This window comes from Dama dama, chromosome 16 (assembly GCF_033118175.1).
Source record: "Dama dama isolate Ldn47 chromosome 16, ASM3311817v1, whole genome shotgun sequence".
Classification (NCBI taxonomy): Eukaryota; Metazoa; Chordata; class Mammalia; order Artiodactyla; family Cervidae; genus Dama; species Dama dama.
In genome coordinates this window covers 37,728,377-37,745,412 of record NC_083696.1, presented here as the reverse complement: position 1 = coordinate 37,745,412, position 17,036 = coordinate 37,728,377, and the positions used below count along the sequence as shown (strand labels likewise).

General features: G+C 44.4%; 1 protein-coding gene across 7 annotated transcripts in view; it reads right to left on the bottom strand.

Annotated features, from left to right (window-relative positions):
- EBF2 (EBF transcription factor 2) overlaps positions 1 to 17,036 on the bottom strand; it is a 217,178-nt gene that overhangs the window by 45,627 nt on the left and 154,515 nt on the right. For 4 of the 7 annotated variants that reach the window (XM_061164044.1, XM_061164042.1, XM_061164046.1 and 1 more), the window contains one exon: positions 606 to 723. In XM_061164044.1, coding sequence (XP_061020027.1) covers positions 606 to 723 — 118 coding nt within the window. Of the gene's footprint in view, positions 1 to 597; positions 724 to 17,036 lie in introns of all 7 variants that reach the window. The other 3 variants (XM_061164040.1, XM_061164045.1, XM_061164041.1) reach the window with 2 other exon arrangements.

Here is a 17,036-nt window from a genome sequence, read left to right as displayed (position 1 = left end):
CAAAAAAAGAACTTGGATGGGATTTGCTTAGGTTTGTCAGTTATCTTCCTTGATATACTTTAATTTTTCAGACAACTTGAAGTTTAACTGTTACCGGTATTCCTAATTACTTTAATGCACTTGGAAAAATTACCCAGAGCAGACCATGATTTTTTCTTGTCCAAGCAAACAAAAATCAATTAGTGTCAGTTTCATTCTGCACATTGTTTTGTTTTGCCCACAATCTGTTTAAGCGCACATCTGACACTTATTCATACATGTCTGGCATGGTAATGTTCCTGTTTAACTAAGATGTCATAGCACTACATTTGCCTGAAATGCCCACCTAGCAAAAAAATAAAGAGAGAGAGAGAAAGAAAAACTGACAGAACTGCATGAAAGAGCCAGAGAGTTGCAAGGACCTGAACATTGGCTGGGAGATGTGTGGGGGCCATAACAGAGCAGGCAGAAGTCAACGTTTACAGCTTCATTTTAAAATCCACACAGTCTTACGGACATTCTCCACTCCTACTCAGAGACATCAATTTCAAATTCAAACCAGGAAAAATTTGTGAAGAGCGTCATTTGTCTGCCAGGCTCAGTCCCTCCGGAAAGCACAGCCCTACCTTCCGACGGGTCCAGCCTTCTGGCTCTCCGTCCATGCTTCGAGTTGTTGTGAACAAACATGTTGTCGGAAACAGCCAGCACATGTCCATCCACATTCACTGTTGTTGACAATACGACCTGCAGATTTCAATGAAAAAGGATGGTGGGGAGGGGGTTGAGTTAATTTCTCAGTAAGTCATAAAAGTCACAAAACTGTTTTGTCAGACTTCCATGTGGCTAATGAGAGATGGACCAGAATTTAGGGACGGGCCATGTTGTTGGCATCTGAATGGGTTCTCCTCCTCCTATAACAATCGCAGAGCATTATGGAAAAACAGGCCACCCTTCACCCATGTGTTGTCACCTATCTGTACTCAAACTATGCCCAGGTGAGGAAGTGGGGAAGTTGGCAATCTGCCCATGGGTTCTAGAAACTTCATCTTGATCAAAGGACTTGGACCATCATTCCCAGGTGACCCTCAGGCTGGAGTCACAACAAGGAGCTGATTGTGTCTGATCGGGAAGTTAAGATGGAAACACCAGCTGGGAGGTCACTTCTCAGGAGCGGGTTCTTGAACATCTGACATTTGCTAAAGTAGTGCTGGGCATGCATGTACTGCCTGGTGAGTTATATCTGGTTTCTCCCACACCAGAGAGCAGCGACTGAGATGCTCTGACTTTGGGTGAGAAAGTAAAGTTGCGGAATTCAGCGTTGAAAAAGCAGGACATTTAGTATCTAACCAGATGAAAGGGGAGAGATGGGTGTGGCACAGTGGAAGGGTGTGGATTTGCAGTCAGAGAGAACTGAACCCAAATCCCACGCCTGCTCCTTCCGAGTTGAGAACCTCTGATGGATTACTTGGGCTTCCCTGGAGGCTCAGACAGTAAAGAATCTGTCTGCACTGTGGGAGACCTGGGTTCGATCCCTAGGTTGGGAAGATCCCCTGGAGAAGGGAATGGCAACCCACTCTAGTATCCTGGCCTGGAGAATTCCACGGACTGTATAGATGGATTATTTAACCTTTTTGGATCTCCACTTCCCTGGTCTGTAAAACATACACAACATTGCCTATCTTGTGCTGAATGGCATAAAAGAAGAATAAAATGAGAAAATACATGTAAAACATTCATAGATGAGTTCCCATCCTCGTGGCCTCACTCCTGCCTTTTTTGACTAGTCAACAGAACAGAGGACTTTACTCATGGAACCCCTCCAACAGTCTAAGCTCTGGGGCAAGAGAAGGCTCCAGTAGGGGGAATAAACCCCCACATGTTACAAGGCATGGTCCCTACCCTCAAAGAGCTCACTCTCACGCTGGAGGAGCGTGGCAAACAAGTCAAACAAGCAGCATATAGAATGAAGTCGGTCTGAGTTCTATGTGTGTGCCGCGCATCAGGGCGCAAGGGAAATTCAAAGAGCTGGTGATCAGTCAAGGCTGGAGCAGTGGGAAAACACAGCAGAAATGCATGGACTTGGGCACATCCACCACCTTCTTACCGACCCAGGACAGTGAGTCACTTGTTAGTTACATGTGGCAATTGTTTTTGTTTGAGAAAGGAACTTCTCATATACATACTCAAGTATATGTATAGACCTGAGGAAAGAAATTGAATAGATATGTCCATTCCCAAATTAAACTCACTGATACTTTACTTGGAATTTTTTGGCCACCCCTGAAGAGTTTGCCTGCAATGCAGGAGACGCAGGAGACCCAGGTTCAATCCCTGGGTCAGGAAGATCCCTTGGAGAAAGGCATGGTAACCCACTCCAATATTCTTGCCTGGAGAATCCCATGGACAGAGGAGCCTAGCAGGCTACAGCTCACAGGGTCACAAAGAGTTGGACATTACTGAAGCAACTTAGCACACACTTCCTTACTTATTAAATAAAGAGGGGACAAACCTGGACCTTGCCTTAGCTCTTAAGAGGTAATATTTTATATTAATACAAAACAAGATTCACTCAATGGCACATCACATCTCTTTACCAAGAATTATTTCAAACGAACAAAATAAACATAATGAATCTCCTTTTAAGTGAAATTTACATGCAATTACTGTACAATTTTGATAAATGGATATACCCAGGTAATCAACACCATATCACAATATAAAACATTTCTGTCTCCCCAGAAAGTTATTTGGGCCTCCTTTCAGTCCATCCTACCCAATACACTTTTCCAAAGCAATACTCTCCTGTTTTTTTTTTTAACCTCAAATAGGATTTCAGAGGGCATCCTTTTTTTTTTTTTCAATTGAGGTGTAGTTGCTTACAATATTGTGTTAGTTTCTGATATACAATGAAGTAAAAATTTTATATATATATTGTAATATAATAAGGATTTGGAAGAACCCTTAAAACTATGAGCCCACAAAGTATGTCACCTAGCCTGGTGTCACAGGCATGACAGCCGCACTCAGGAGTTTTTACACGACACAGGGGGCTGCAGTTATTAATTCAGACGCAGTCCCTGAGTGTCTGCTAAATATCGGGTATCATTACATCAGGCCATGGAGACTCTAAGACCACAGAACGATGTGTTCCTAGTCGACGAGTATGTCTCCCACACTTCAGCTCCTCCACTAGTGCATTCACTACCTGTTTCATGTCCCTGCTCACTGTGAAATCAGAATGAACTTAAAGGAGCCTCCATAGTCATTCAGAAAATTACTATCAGTGTAATTGCTCACGATTCAGGGGTGCAGCCATCTAGCTCCACGTCTGTTTTCAATTGTGTCCTTGTTAACATGTTAAGAGTCTGGGGAAAGGCCTTCCAGAAAGTTCCTATCTTGCAGTGGCCACCAGAAGGCAAAGACCTGCATCACTTTCTGCCAGGACGTAAGGCACATATTCTCAGAGGGCCTCTCAGCAGAGCAGAGGGTGGCCTCGCAGTCAAAGGGAGGAAGGAGCCGAGGGTCTTCTGGTTCCCAGAGTTAAGATGAGCAGGAAGGCTGAAAGCAACCACCTCTGTCTCTGCTTACCCTCTGAAAATAACAGGAGAAGGTGGAGGGAAAAAGTGAGGAATTGGATCAATTTTATAAATTGTGTGCATGAATGGACTCTGCTCTCATCCATGGGGAAAAAAGAAAAGAACAGAGGGTGCTTCAGGCTTTCACTGCTAATGAGCTGTGCTGGGCACAGGAGGGGAAGCCCAGCCCAGGTGAGGATTATGTGGACATGAAGAGCGTTCTCCCCGAGACCATTTTAATTCATTCCACAGGCTCCTTGTTACACTGTACGTTCATGCTCCTCGTGCATTCCTGCCACAAAATATGGGGCTTTCTTGAGCCAGCTGATTTCATCATTGTCCATTTGGGTGGAGTGAGACTCAGTTCCAAAGAGAACATTTCCCGAATGACATACCCTGATGGTTCAGATGCACTTCATTATTTTCTATTAACAATGGAAATAAATTTTAATCTCTTGCTGGCTAGCGCTGGCCTTTCCTGACAGCAGGGGAATTAACCTGAATTATTTCAGTGTCTGCAAAATTTATTACAAGATTTTAAATTATGTCCAAATGTATGTGCGTGTGGCTGTATATATATCGATATGAGGCAAGTCCCCGTTTTTTAATATTCCAAATATCTTAAGACAGTGAGGTATCTAGGAAGGGCTGCCAATTTCACTGAATTTGCAAAATGTAAAGGATTTGATACACAAACTCCATCAAGTGAAACCAGACATATTTGATTGTTGTTCTTTTTTTTTTTCTTTTAAGGAATGGTTGTTGTTCTTGTATGTGAAGACACACACAAATACTGATTTTCCATGCATTCATTCTCCTTCTGAAAGAACGAAATACATGAGGGAGGCGAAGATACATTTGGTACACTCAAAGCTTCCAATTTAACTTCCTTCACTGTTTTCTGATGAACGATGACAATGCTGATATTATTCTATTCAGAGAAGTTAAAGTTTCTGAATGTTTGAAGACTGAAGGAAGTGGACGGTGCATTCCAGCATCGTCTCCCTCCCAGGCCTTCCCCTTCCACAAGCCAACTTCTTTCCCCCAGTGAGTATTTCCTGGGTCATGAAGGCTGACCTTTCCCATCTGGAATCAATCAGTCAACCCCTGACAACTTCCTGAAACACCTCACTCCATTTCCTGTTCTCTCCCCCTTCTCCCTTTCCCCCTGGTTTGCTTCACTCTTCAAAACTGCAGGCCACAGCAGCTTAATGTTAGAGGGTCAGACACAGTTAGACTCCAAAACACTACACAAGGACACCTTTGACCTTCAAAAATCTTTACATCTTAGCCAAACAAATCAAGGTCAACATTTCTTACCATTACCTTGTTAACTATTTGTAGGCATCTTTGCCAACGATCTTCTGATCCTGGAATCTTCCATACCACTTGTTCTTCTAAGATCATAAACTGATCTGTCTTAGAAGTAGCAAGTGGAGTATTGACAAAGCATGCCATTAGGAGGTACCTGAAACTAGAAAATCTAAGGTATTTTAACAAACACATGGAGAGTATTCCTTCCAAAAGGACTTCTCGATCTCATCAATGTCTCCTATCACCTAAACCTGATACCTGGTTTTTCTAAAGCTCTCAGACTCTCTTGGCATTGCTTTTTCGCTGGCACAGTCCAAAAGGATGACAATTAGGAATACAGATGTCCATAATTTGTGTGGGATGGACCCCCGGCTTTTGCTGTTGACATTGGTGACAGCTTTCATTTGTTTCTCAGAGTCTGTGTATCTGTATTTCAACTCAAAGCTCCAGTAGGAAGGCCTGCAGATCTGAAAACTAAGCATTGTAAGTGATGGCTGTCCTCCACTGGCATGCTTCAACTCAACACATAAACAATAACTAATGATGTTCACACAAACGGGTTTCCCGGGTGGCTCAGTGGTAAAGAACCCGCCTGCCAATGCTGGAGACTCAATTCGATCCCTGGGTTGGGCAGATCCCCTGGAGAAGGAAATGGCAACTCACTCCAGTATTCTTGCCTGGGAAATCCCATGGACAGAGGGGCCAGGCAGGCTACAGTCCATGAGGTTGCAAAAGTGTCGGACACAACTTAGTGACTAAACAGCAACATTCACACAAATATCATTTATGACTCGGTTGCTTTCAGTCAAGTTGCCAAGAAAGAGAAATAGGGATCAACAGAAATCACTTTCAGTTTTTTAAAGCGAGAGTAGCTTTCCACATTTTGCCATTCCTCATTTTTGCTTAGCGCCATCTCTCATTTTTAGTGAGACCAGATCAATAAATAGGAACCAACTGGAGCAGTTGGCACAGTGACAGTACAGATTCCATTTTGAATCATCCAATTAAATGGGAGTTTTAGCTAAATATACAGAAATGGAAACATCAGTAAAACGTCTGTGTCTCCCCTTAAAAAAAAAAAAGTAATGAAAGAACAAAGGCTATAACTGTGTTAGCAGTCCACTCAAAGTCCTCAAGAAAATGGATGGCTTTCTCACATTATATTTTTCTTCTTATCACCCAAGAGCAATCCTGTGACCCCCCACTCTAATAATTTATGCAAAGCAGGAGCTGAGTTGTTAAGAGCTCCTTCCTGCCTATTAAAGGCCATGGTGGGAGTCACCCTTTTGGTGGACACATCTGTTAATCTGCCTGTGTAACCAGTTTCCCAATAGAGGAGCTGTTCCTTTGGTATCAGCAATGATATCATATGACAGGAGGATTTTTACCACCCTGATTTACTCCCACCCTTGGGTTATTTTGGGGACTCCCAGGTGGTGCAGAACCCACCTGGCAATGCAGGAGACTCAAAAGACTCAGTTTGATCCCTGGGTGAGGAAGAGCCCCTGGAGTGGCAACCCACTCCAGTATTCCTGCCTGAAAAAAATCCCATGGACAGAGGAGCCTGGCGGGCTGCAGTCCATGGGGTCACAAAGAGAGTTACTTTTACACCTCACTCTGAAATGTCTATGGATTTTTGGAACATCACACTTCAAAAAAAAACATCTATGCTTCTCAAAACTCTGTAACTGTATGATTGAGTTGAGTCAGAGATCAGCTTGAATCCTATTCCCAGCCAAGCTTTCTCAGCTCATACCCAGGTGTTCCTACAAAGACCCTAAGTCTCACACAAGAGGGTAAAAAGAAAAAGAGAAGTCAAAATGAAAAATGTGTGGAATGATTAACTGGTCTGCTCTTTGAAACAGACGAGAAACCCAGTGTCTATCTCTGTAAGTCGCTGGAGAATCATCACGTTGGCTGGAAACCTCCCTGAATGGATCAGAGCTCTGGCTTTGAAAATACACCCAATTCTACCATTAGTCAGACATATTTCCCCTCCATTTCAACAAGGGCATGGACAGAGGAGCCTGGCGGGCTACAGTTCATGGGGTCGCAAAGAGTCAGACATGACTTAGCAACTGAACAATAATAACATGTACCTTCTAGCTGAAGGTGGGGGCCTATGGTAGTTTAATCTATGTAAAGTTACAATATGTAGCATTGATAGCCCACTCGAAGTGGAAGGCTCTGATACCTACTTATAAACATGCACCCACCAAGCTAAATAAAATGGCTTCAAAAATTCCTGTTATTTTGCCAAGTATGGAAAAAAAATTCTTTATGACATTTTACATCTGGAAATGGAATTAAATTCATGATGTGCTTTTCCCTTATAACTGTTCAGTTGCTCTATATGTTATTTCAGCTTTCCCAAAGCATAACTATTATGTGGGATTTTATTTTCCACCTGTGGAAGGAGGAAAGAGACACAGAGACCATTAAAGGGACAGAGAAAATCAAGACAAGCTCCTGGCTGTGGTGGGCGATCAGATTTGGGTGTCCACACTGTGAGAAGAAATACTCCATTGAAGTTTTTATACCCTGGCGAATTCTCACATTCGACCGGGGGAATCTGATGAAACGATTTTGTCTAAGCCTCCATAATTCAACCCAGGCAAAGAACAAACAAACTAGCTACTGCAAGTTGTTTCCCTCTGCCTTTTATTCTTGGCACACATCATATTTTCAAGCCAGATTTAAAGCCCGGATTCTGCTTTGTTACTAGACTCCAGAGTCTCCAAAATTACCTTTAAACACCTACATACCCTGTAAGTATGGATTCTGTCATCTTTTTTTTTTTTTAAAGGAATTCCCAGAATTCTTAGCAATTGCTGTTGTTTCATATTCCCCGAGGCTACATTTTCTGTTCAGTTGAGTATCAAGTAGCAATCGAGAGAACGCCAAGCTGATTGCTGTTGAGACAGATGTGGGGCGTTCTGGAGTTGCTCACAGCCAGGGAGGGGGGCCATGGCATGCATGACCTAAGTACTGAGAAGATACGTTCTGAAGGCACCAGACAGCTCTGTTCCAGTGGGTCAGAGGCATCTTGTGACCTTCCGGGCACCATGCCACATGCAGGGCAGGCCTACAGAAAACCCCATCCTGCCTCACAGTGCTTACTACGCAACTGGTCGGCGTGTGTCAGAAGCTCAGTCATGTCCAACTCTTTGTGAACCCATGGAGCCCGCCAGGCTCCACTGTCCATGGAATTCTCCAGGCAAGAATACTGGAGTGGGTAGCCATTCCCTTCCCCAGGGGATCTTCCGGACCCAGGGGTTGAACCCAGGTCTCCTGCATTGCAGGCAGATTCTTTACCATCTCAGCCATCAGGGAAGCATGCAATCAATACAGCAGAACAAATGCCACACTGGGACTCCCCCGTGGTCCAGTGGCTGAGACTCCAAGTTCCCAAAGCAAGGAGCCTGGGTTCGATCCCTGGTTGGGAAACAAAGATCCCACAGGCTGCAATTAAGACTCAGCCTAGCCAAATAAATAAATATTTTTTTAAAAAAAGAACAAACACTACACATAATCAGGAGGTATTACTATATGGTAATACATAATTGAGGACTGAACTATGTGACCACTGCATCCTCTAGGAGTCCAAAGGTAAGAAAATTATCCTGCACTGAAGGCAGTAACCAACATTTTCATCAAGGAAATGAGAGCTGAGACGGGCCTTGAAGAGTTGAAAAACTCGTTATGCAATTCAAGGTTGCTGAAACAATTATTCTGGCAAAAAAAAATTCTAATTGGCGTTAAGTGGGGCAATATGCCAAAGAACGTTTCTGCTGGCATACTTTGGCAAATTTGGCTTAGGATGGACACCTTTTAGAGCTTGCTTGTAAAAAAAAAAAAGAAAAAAAAAAAACCCAGTTGAATATGTACAGAAGTCAAGCGGCAGTTTTTCAAACATTTTTTTATTTCTTTTTTTTGACATCTACACATTGCTTTATTTATTCATCCACTTTAGGCTGTACTGAGTCTTCGTTGCTGCACCTGGACTTTCTCGAGCTGTGGAAAGCAGGGGCTACTTTCTAGTTGTGGTGCTGGGGCTTCTCTTCGTGAAGCCCAGGGTCTTGGTAGGTGGGCTTCAGTAGTTGCAGCACGAAGGCTCAGTAGTTGTGGCTCATGGGCTCTAGGGTGTGCAGACTCAGTAGTTGTGACGCACAGGCTGAGTTGCTCCGCAGCATGTGGGATCTTTTCAGACCAGGGATCAAACTCGTGTCCCTGCTTTGGCAGTAGATTCTTATCCTCTGCACCAAGGAAGTCCTCAACCTGCTTTTTAGGTCATCATGAAGCCCAGAGGTCATTAACCTGCTTTACAACCAAATTTCCCTTCATCCCAAAGGCCAGAGATATTGATACTTGCTATATCCACCTCACCTCATTGTATTCCATCGAGGTCATTGCTTTTCCCATCTGAAAGGTACACCAAGTGGGATGGTTATGGTCAAGGGCAGTGTTTTACTGGCAAACATTTTGAGGGCCACAGAGGAGCCTTAACACATTCAATGCAGTTCTTGGTTTGGCTGGGCCAGTCTTTTTCCCCAAATGCTGTCCTCAGGGACCTTGTGAATCACCTGGTATCCATCAAAATCCAGGAACACGTAGGGTCCATGAGCAGCTTAACAATCTATGCACTCTTACTGCAAGACTAAGAAAACTTTCCTTTCCAGGAAGTTCTGAGTCTGATGGTTCTGGAATATGTTCAAGGGTTGGTTTTAGTGCCCAAATTTGAGTCTCTCAAAATGTCGGGAAGATCCCCTGGAGAAGGAAATGGCAACCCACTCCAGTATTCTTGCCTGGGAGATCCCATGGACAGAGGAGTCTGGCGGCCTACAGTCCATGGGGTCATAGAGTCAGACACGAGAGAGCAAGTAAGCACAGCGCAGCTCGAGTCTGACATGGAATCTCCCGAGAGTTAGAGAGGCAACAACCTGCTTTGGTTTCTCTCCATTTCCTCCCACAAATAATTCAAAACCCATTTCTTATGTGAACTGGTCAAAATCCTTAAACCCTAATTCCTGTCCCCATTTGAGATATCAAAAGCGGGGGATGAGGGGTGGACAGATACATCCCACAGACAAGAGCTTGAAGTAAGCCACAGCAAGCTTTCCCTAAGCTTAAAGCATTAGGCTGAGCAAAAGATCCCTGAACCCTCAGAGGTGGTGGTTGTTGTTGTTTTTTCCTGACTCCAAATAGATAATTATTCTTTCTTAACTTGGACTCTCTGGTTTGTTCTCCCACCAGATAATGGACTCACCTGTTGATCAGAGAGGCCGTAAGTCAAGTGGTTTTCATTATGTACTTGAAAAGTGTGGCTCAGTAGCCCCGCAGCCTTCCCATGGTGGGTGAGATCACACGGCAGCTGCAGTGGCTCCTGCTCCGAGAGATTTTGAACTGAAGAAACCTGCAGGCAGCTGGCGCTGTATTAAATTTTTACCATTTGGAGTTAATTTAAACTCTTGTTTCCCTCTTCCACGGTGTGAGAGAAACATTCACCATTTTTTTACTCAAGGAAAATAGATGGTGGTGCCATGAAAAGGTTTTATATAAGAGCTGGGGTTTAGGAAATCATACGGGTTTGTTGGATGGAGCCTGGCCCTGTTCCAAGACATGAGCAGCCCTGCCCTTTGCTCTCACGTCGATCAGTCAAATAGACGAATGGCCGCTGCCCAGCTGTGCGGACTAAGGGTCTCTGCCATCTATCCATGCGAACTTCCCCATTGTTCCTATGTGGTGGGTGCATCCAGCACATTGCAGTCATAGGCTCTAGGATTCCCAGATTATCCAGCTATTCCAGTGATGTCAGTCCACCCTCACACGCCTCACTTCCATTCTCTGTGCTGATGGGGAAGATTGTAGTGTCTTCTGATCACCATGCATTCCTGCTCTCTTTCCCAGAGGTCTACCAGACCTGCTCGGCGTGTCCTGACAAAGCACCAACCCTTCCCCAGCTCCTCCAGGAACCCCCCAATGAGGGTCCTTCCAACAGGCCCGGGGTTATGTACAGATTCTCATAACCAGACAGGCATCAATTCAACCCTGATTATCTTTCCCAATTTGGGCCCGGACATGACTTCTTTCTTTTTTTTTTTAAATCATTTTATTTATTTTTTACTTCACTGGGTCTTTGTTGCTATGCAGGCTTTTCTCTGCTTGTGGCGAACAGCGTTTTGGTATTTGGACTTCTCACTGCCGGGGCTTCTCTTTTTGTGGAGCATGGGCTCTGGGGCAAGTGGACGTCAGTAGTTGTGGTTCCCAAGTTCTAGAGCACAGGCTCAGCAGATGCGGTGCACGGGCTTAGCTGCTCTGCAGCATGTGGGATCTTTCTGGCTAAGGGATCAAACCCACATCTTCTGAGTTGGTAGGCAGGTTCTTTACCACTGAGCCATCAGGGAAGCCCATGACTTTTCTTTCACCTGAAATGTATGCCCCCACCCACAACTTTTGACCTTTTATCTCTTGAAGCAAGGGATGGCAAGACCTATGTATGTATCTCTGTTCTCTCCCTTATATATAGCTATATAAGAAAATGATTACTTTGGTGGGCCTTTCTATTGTTAAAAATGGAATAATGTAGGGGTAGGGGCCTTTCTGGTGGCTCAGACGGTAAAGAATCCATCTGTAGTGTGGGAGACCTGGGTTTGATCCCTGGGTTGGGAAGATCCCTTGGAGAAGAAAATGGCAACCCACTCCAGTATTCTTGCCTGGAGAATCTCTATGGACAGAGGAGCCTGGCGGGCTACAGTCCACGGGGTCGCAAAGGTCTGATATGACTGAGCAGCTAAGCACAATGTAGGGGTGAACCTGAGACATCTGAGAGTCACCCAGAAAAATTCAGCAAATGACAGTAAGAATCTTTATCCCAGTAATAAAGCTACAAGTGGAAAGAAAGGGGTTCATTTTAAATGATTCTGGAGTTGGAGATCCAAGGAACCTCCTACCAACTCCAAAATGAATAATATACCAGTTGGTGCTGCCCATCCCAAGTGTCACTAGTGGTAAAGAAACCACCTGCAAATGCAGGAGATATAAGAGATGTGAGTTTGATCTCTGGGTTGGGAACATCCCTTGGAGAAGGAAATGGCAACCCACTCCAGTATTCTTGCCTGGGAAATCCCATGGACAGAAGAGCCTGGAGGGCTACAGTCCATGGACTTGCAAAAGAAATAGACGTGACTTATCGACCAAACACACACACACACACATATCCTTCCAGCACCTAGGATAGTGCCACATAGAATTTCCTCAACAGCATTGGTTGGGTGAATGAATTAATGAAAGAGGGCATCTGTGTTTTCATTATGACTTGGAGCAGAACCAGGCAGCCTGTCTATGAGAGTGAATTGGCAACAAAAGCCCTGATTGTTGTCAACTTCTACTGTGTTTTAGGACTTGAATGTGGGAAATGACAATGTGCCTGAGTCTTCCAAGAAAATGGCTTGATTTTTCTTCTGTGTTTTCCAGCTGCCCACTCTCCACCCACCATTCGGAGAAATAAAGAATGGGGTTCATTATGTCTTAACAGGCTGTCAGCTTAAACTAGACATAAATTTCTTTACCTTTCCCTCACCGAGCTGTTAATCTGTGTGTTTCACCTAATTGTTCCATTTCAAGGAGGGCGGAAGTGATTTTCTGCCTTCATGGTCCATGGATTTAGATATACTTTGGGGGCCCTTTTCTTTTTTTTCCTTCCTCTGCTCCTTCCTTCGTTTTCTTTCTTTCTTTCTCTTAAAATTCATTTAATGACCATTTTTGGAGCTCCAAAGAATGACTGGCATTGGGGAGAAATACAAAAATAAATAAAACGTACTGATTACCTTCAAGCAGCACATAGCCTCTTAGACAAATAATAATTGCAAGGCAATGTGATCAATGGCATTAGTAGAAGCTTGTAGAGAAGTAGGTTGGCACAGAAGCAAGAACCAATAGGTCTGCCAGGAAAAGTCCAAAAGTGTTTCACTGTGGGGGCAGGGGATGAATTGGGAGTTTGGGCTTAGCAGATGCAAACTATTGCAAATAGGATGGATCAAAAACAAGATCCAACTGTATAGCACAGGGAACTATATTCAATATCCTGTAATAAACTGTAATGGAGGGACTTCCCCGGTGGTCCAGTGATTAAGAATTCACCTTCCAATGCAGAGGCCTTGGGTTGGATCCCTGGTCAGGGAACTACAATCCCATGTACCTCAGAGCAACTAAGCCCGAGTGCCAGCCACAACAAAAACCCAGTGCAACCAAAAAAAAACAAAAACAAAAAACCTGCAATGGAAAAGAATATCCCTGGTGGCTCAGTGGTAAAGCATCCTCCTGCAATGCAAGAGATGCAGGTTCAGTTCTGGGGCTGGGAAAATCCCCTGGAGAAGGGAATGGCTACCCACTGCAGTATTCTTTTTGTTATTGTTGTTCACTCCAGTATTCTTGCCTGGTGAATTCCGTGGACAGAGGAATCTGGTGGCTACAGTCCCTGGGGTTTCGAAGAGTCGAACACAACTGAACAACTAACACACACACACACACACACACACACACACCCCACACACCGCCCCCCCCACACACACCCCACACACACCCCACACCCCACACACACACCACACACACACCCCCCACACACACACACCCCACACACACACACCCCCACACACACCACACACACACACACACACACACACACCACACACCCCACACACACCCCACACACACACCCCACACACACACACACCCCCACACACCACACACACCACACACACACACACACACACACACCACACACACCCCCCACACACACACCACACACACACACCACACACACACCACACACACACACACACCACACACACACACATCACACACACACACCCCCACACACACACCCCACACACACCCCACCCCCCCCACACACACACCACACACACACACCACACACCACACACACACACACCCCACACACACCCCCACACACACACACACACCACACACACACACACACACACACCACACACACACACCACACACACACACACCACACACACACACGCACCACACACACACACACACACCCCCCACACACACACACCCCACACACACCACACATACTATACACACACACCACACAACACACTCACACACCACACACACACACACCACACACACACACCACACACACACCCCACACACACACCGCACACACCCCCCCCCACACACACACCACACACCCCCCACACACACACCACACACACACACACACACACACACCACACACCCCCCCACACATACACACACACCCACACACCACACACACCACACCCCCCACACACACACCACACACACACACACACACACACATCTGAAACACTTTGCTGTACAGCAAAACCTAGCATTATAATCAACTATATTTCAATAAAAAAAATTTCTTTTAAAAAGTGCCTCAATGAAGAGGTAACAGGTATAGTGTTGAAAAATACGCAGAAGTCACAGATTGGAGAGGAGTTAAGGCTTCCTAGGCAGAGGGGAGAACACATGGGAAGTCTCCAGTCTGTTCCACGTGGAATAGAAATCAGTGAGGTGTGCCTGATGGGTGGGGGGCATATGAAAGCATTAGGTGGGGTGCATGGCAGAAGCCTGCCTGGTGTGAAGCTGTTTCTCAGCCATGCCCTTTTATATCTGAGCTTTTGTCCACAGACAGGAGATGTTTATAACATACTTAAGCAGAGGAGTGACATGTTTTAACCCCACTCCAGTGTTCTTGCCTGGAGAATCCCGGGGACGGGGGAGCCTGGTGGGCTGCCGACTATGGGGTCACACAGAGTCAGACATGACTGAAGCGACTTTGCAGCAGCAGCAGACATGTTTTAAAAGATCACTTTGGCAGCCGTGTTGAGGGTAGATTAGACAAAGAAGGAGAGACAAGGGTCTCTGGCAGTTTTTCAGGAGAGGGAGGTGGATTTTATGGATACTTAGCAGGAGGGTGTGATGCTTTAATAATAATTGAGGAAGGCATGGATCAGGGAGGTAGGACTGAGTTCTGCCTTGAACATGAGCTCATTAGTCATCCAAGAGAAGATGCCCAGGAGGGAGGTAAAGCTGGATTTCTGCAGCTCCAGAGAAGGGAGAAAAGTCTGATGATATGGATCCAGGAGGCATCTGGGAACAGATGGTCTTTAAAGCCAAAAGTGGACAGGTCCCTATCATAAGGGTTAAATTACATGGAGGCTGTCCACTGGGTATTAGATAAATTTCGTTTATTTAGATCAAGGGTCTATGCACTTCTCAGAGATGTTTTAAGAGGTTTGGGAACCCTTGAAATTTTAAATATAACTTTGTTGAAACATAGCTTTTTATTGGGACAAAACTATAGCTTATATGAAATTCTCAAAGGGGTCTGAGCCCAAAAAAGAATTAAAACTCTTATGTTTCAATAAATATTTTATATACCCACAATAGTTAGGCCTTGAATTGAATGGAAGAGAGGTTTGGTTCAGGTTGGAAAATGTGTGATATAATGATCTTGTTATTTGATTGTTTTTAGAAAAGGAACCTAGGTTTCACCAGTGTTTGGGGGAGAGTGGGAAGAGGAGAGATGAGAGAGGAGAGAGAGTTTGGTTGGATCCATGATTTGGTTAGAAATATTTTGTATTTTTATTCTGCTCAGATCAAAATCTCCACCAAAAAAAAATACTTCAGATTAAATCTATGTTTGATCACATACCAGAGGTAGAGAATTGAAGTTATTTGTCCATATGTTTTAAAATTATTACATTTGTCATTCTGAATTATATATATAAGTATAAATTTATCATACACAGATTATATTTATATATATTTATAAAATTCAGACTATATATGTATATATTCTAGGAATTCCTAAGCTACCATCCCTTCAGCCCATTCTCATAATTATCTAATATCTCTGGTTTTGTTTCATATACTAATCTTGATCTGAGTTTCTTACTTGACCTTCAGAGCACATAAGCAAGCCTTTCTCCACTTTACAGATCTTTCATAGATGGCTATACTCATAAGAGAATCTGAGTACAATATAAAACTTTCCAATTCTTTGGTGAATCAAAGGATACTGTCAAGAATGTGAAAAGCCAGTGATAAAATGAGAAAAACATTTGCAAATCATTTATCTGAGGGCCTAGTATTCTGAATATATAAAGAACACTTGCTAAGTTGCCTCAGTCATGTCTGACTCTATCCGACCCTAAGGACTGCAGCCTGCCAGGCTCCCGGTCCATGAGATTCTCCAGACAAGAACACAGGAGTGGGTTGCCATGCCCTCCTCAGGGGATCTTCCCTACCCAGGGATCAAACTTGTGTTTCTTACATCTCCTGTACTGGCAGGTGGATTCTTTACCAGTAGCACCACCTTGGAAGCCCATCAGGAACTCATAAAACTCAACAATAAAAAGGTAACCTAATTTGAAAATGGGCAATAGCTCAGTTGGTAAAGAATCCGCCTGCAATGCAGGAGACCTCGGTTCGATTCCTGGGTCGCGAAGATCCACTGGAGAAGGGATAGGCTACCCACTCCTGTATTTTTGGGCTTCCCTTGTGGCTCAGCTGGTAAAGAATCCACCTGCAATGCAGGAGACCTGTGTTCGATCCCTGGGTTGGGAAGATCCCCTGGAGAAGGGAAAGGCTACCCACTCCAGTATTCTGGCCTGGAGAATTCCATGGACTGTATAGTCCATGGGGTCACAAACAGTCAGACACGACTGAGTGACTTTCACCTCACTTCACTTAAAGGATTTGAACTAGACATTTGGGCTTCCCTGGTGGCTCAGATGGTAGATCAGATGGTAAGGAATCTGCCTGCAATGCAGGAGATCTAGGTTCAATCCCTGGGTTGGAAAATCTCCTGTAAAAAGGAATGGCAACCCACTCCAGTATTCTGGCCTGGAGAAGTCCATGTACAGAGGAGTCTGGCATGCTACAGTCCATGGGGTCACAAAGAGTCAGCCATGACTGAATGACTAACACATTTAGAAAGAAAGTGAAATCGCTCAGTTTTAGACTTTTCATTAAAGAAGATATGCAAATAGCCAAAAAGTACATGAAAAGATGCTCAAATCATTAGTCATTAGAGAAAGACAAATCAAAACCATAATGAGATACCACTTCACACCTAAAGGGTGGTAAGGATTTTTTCTTTTT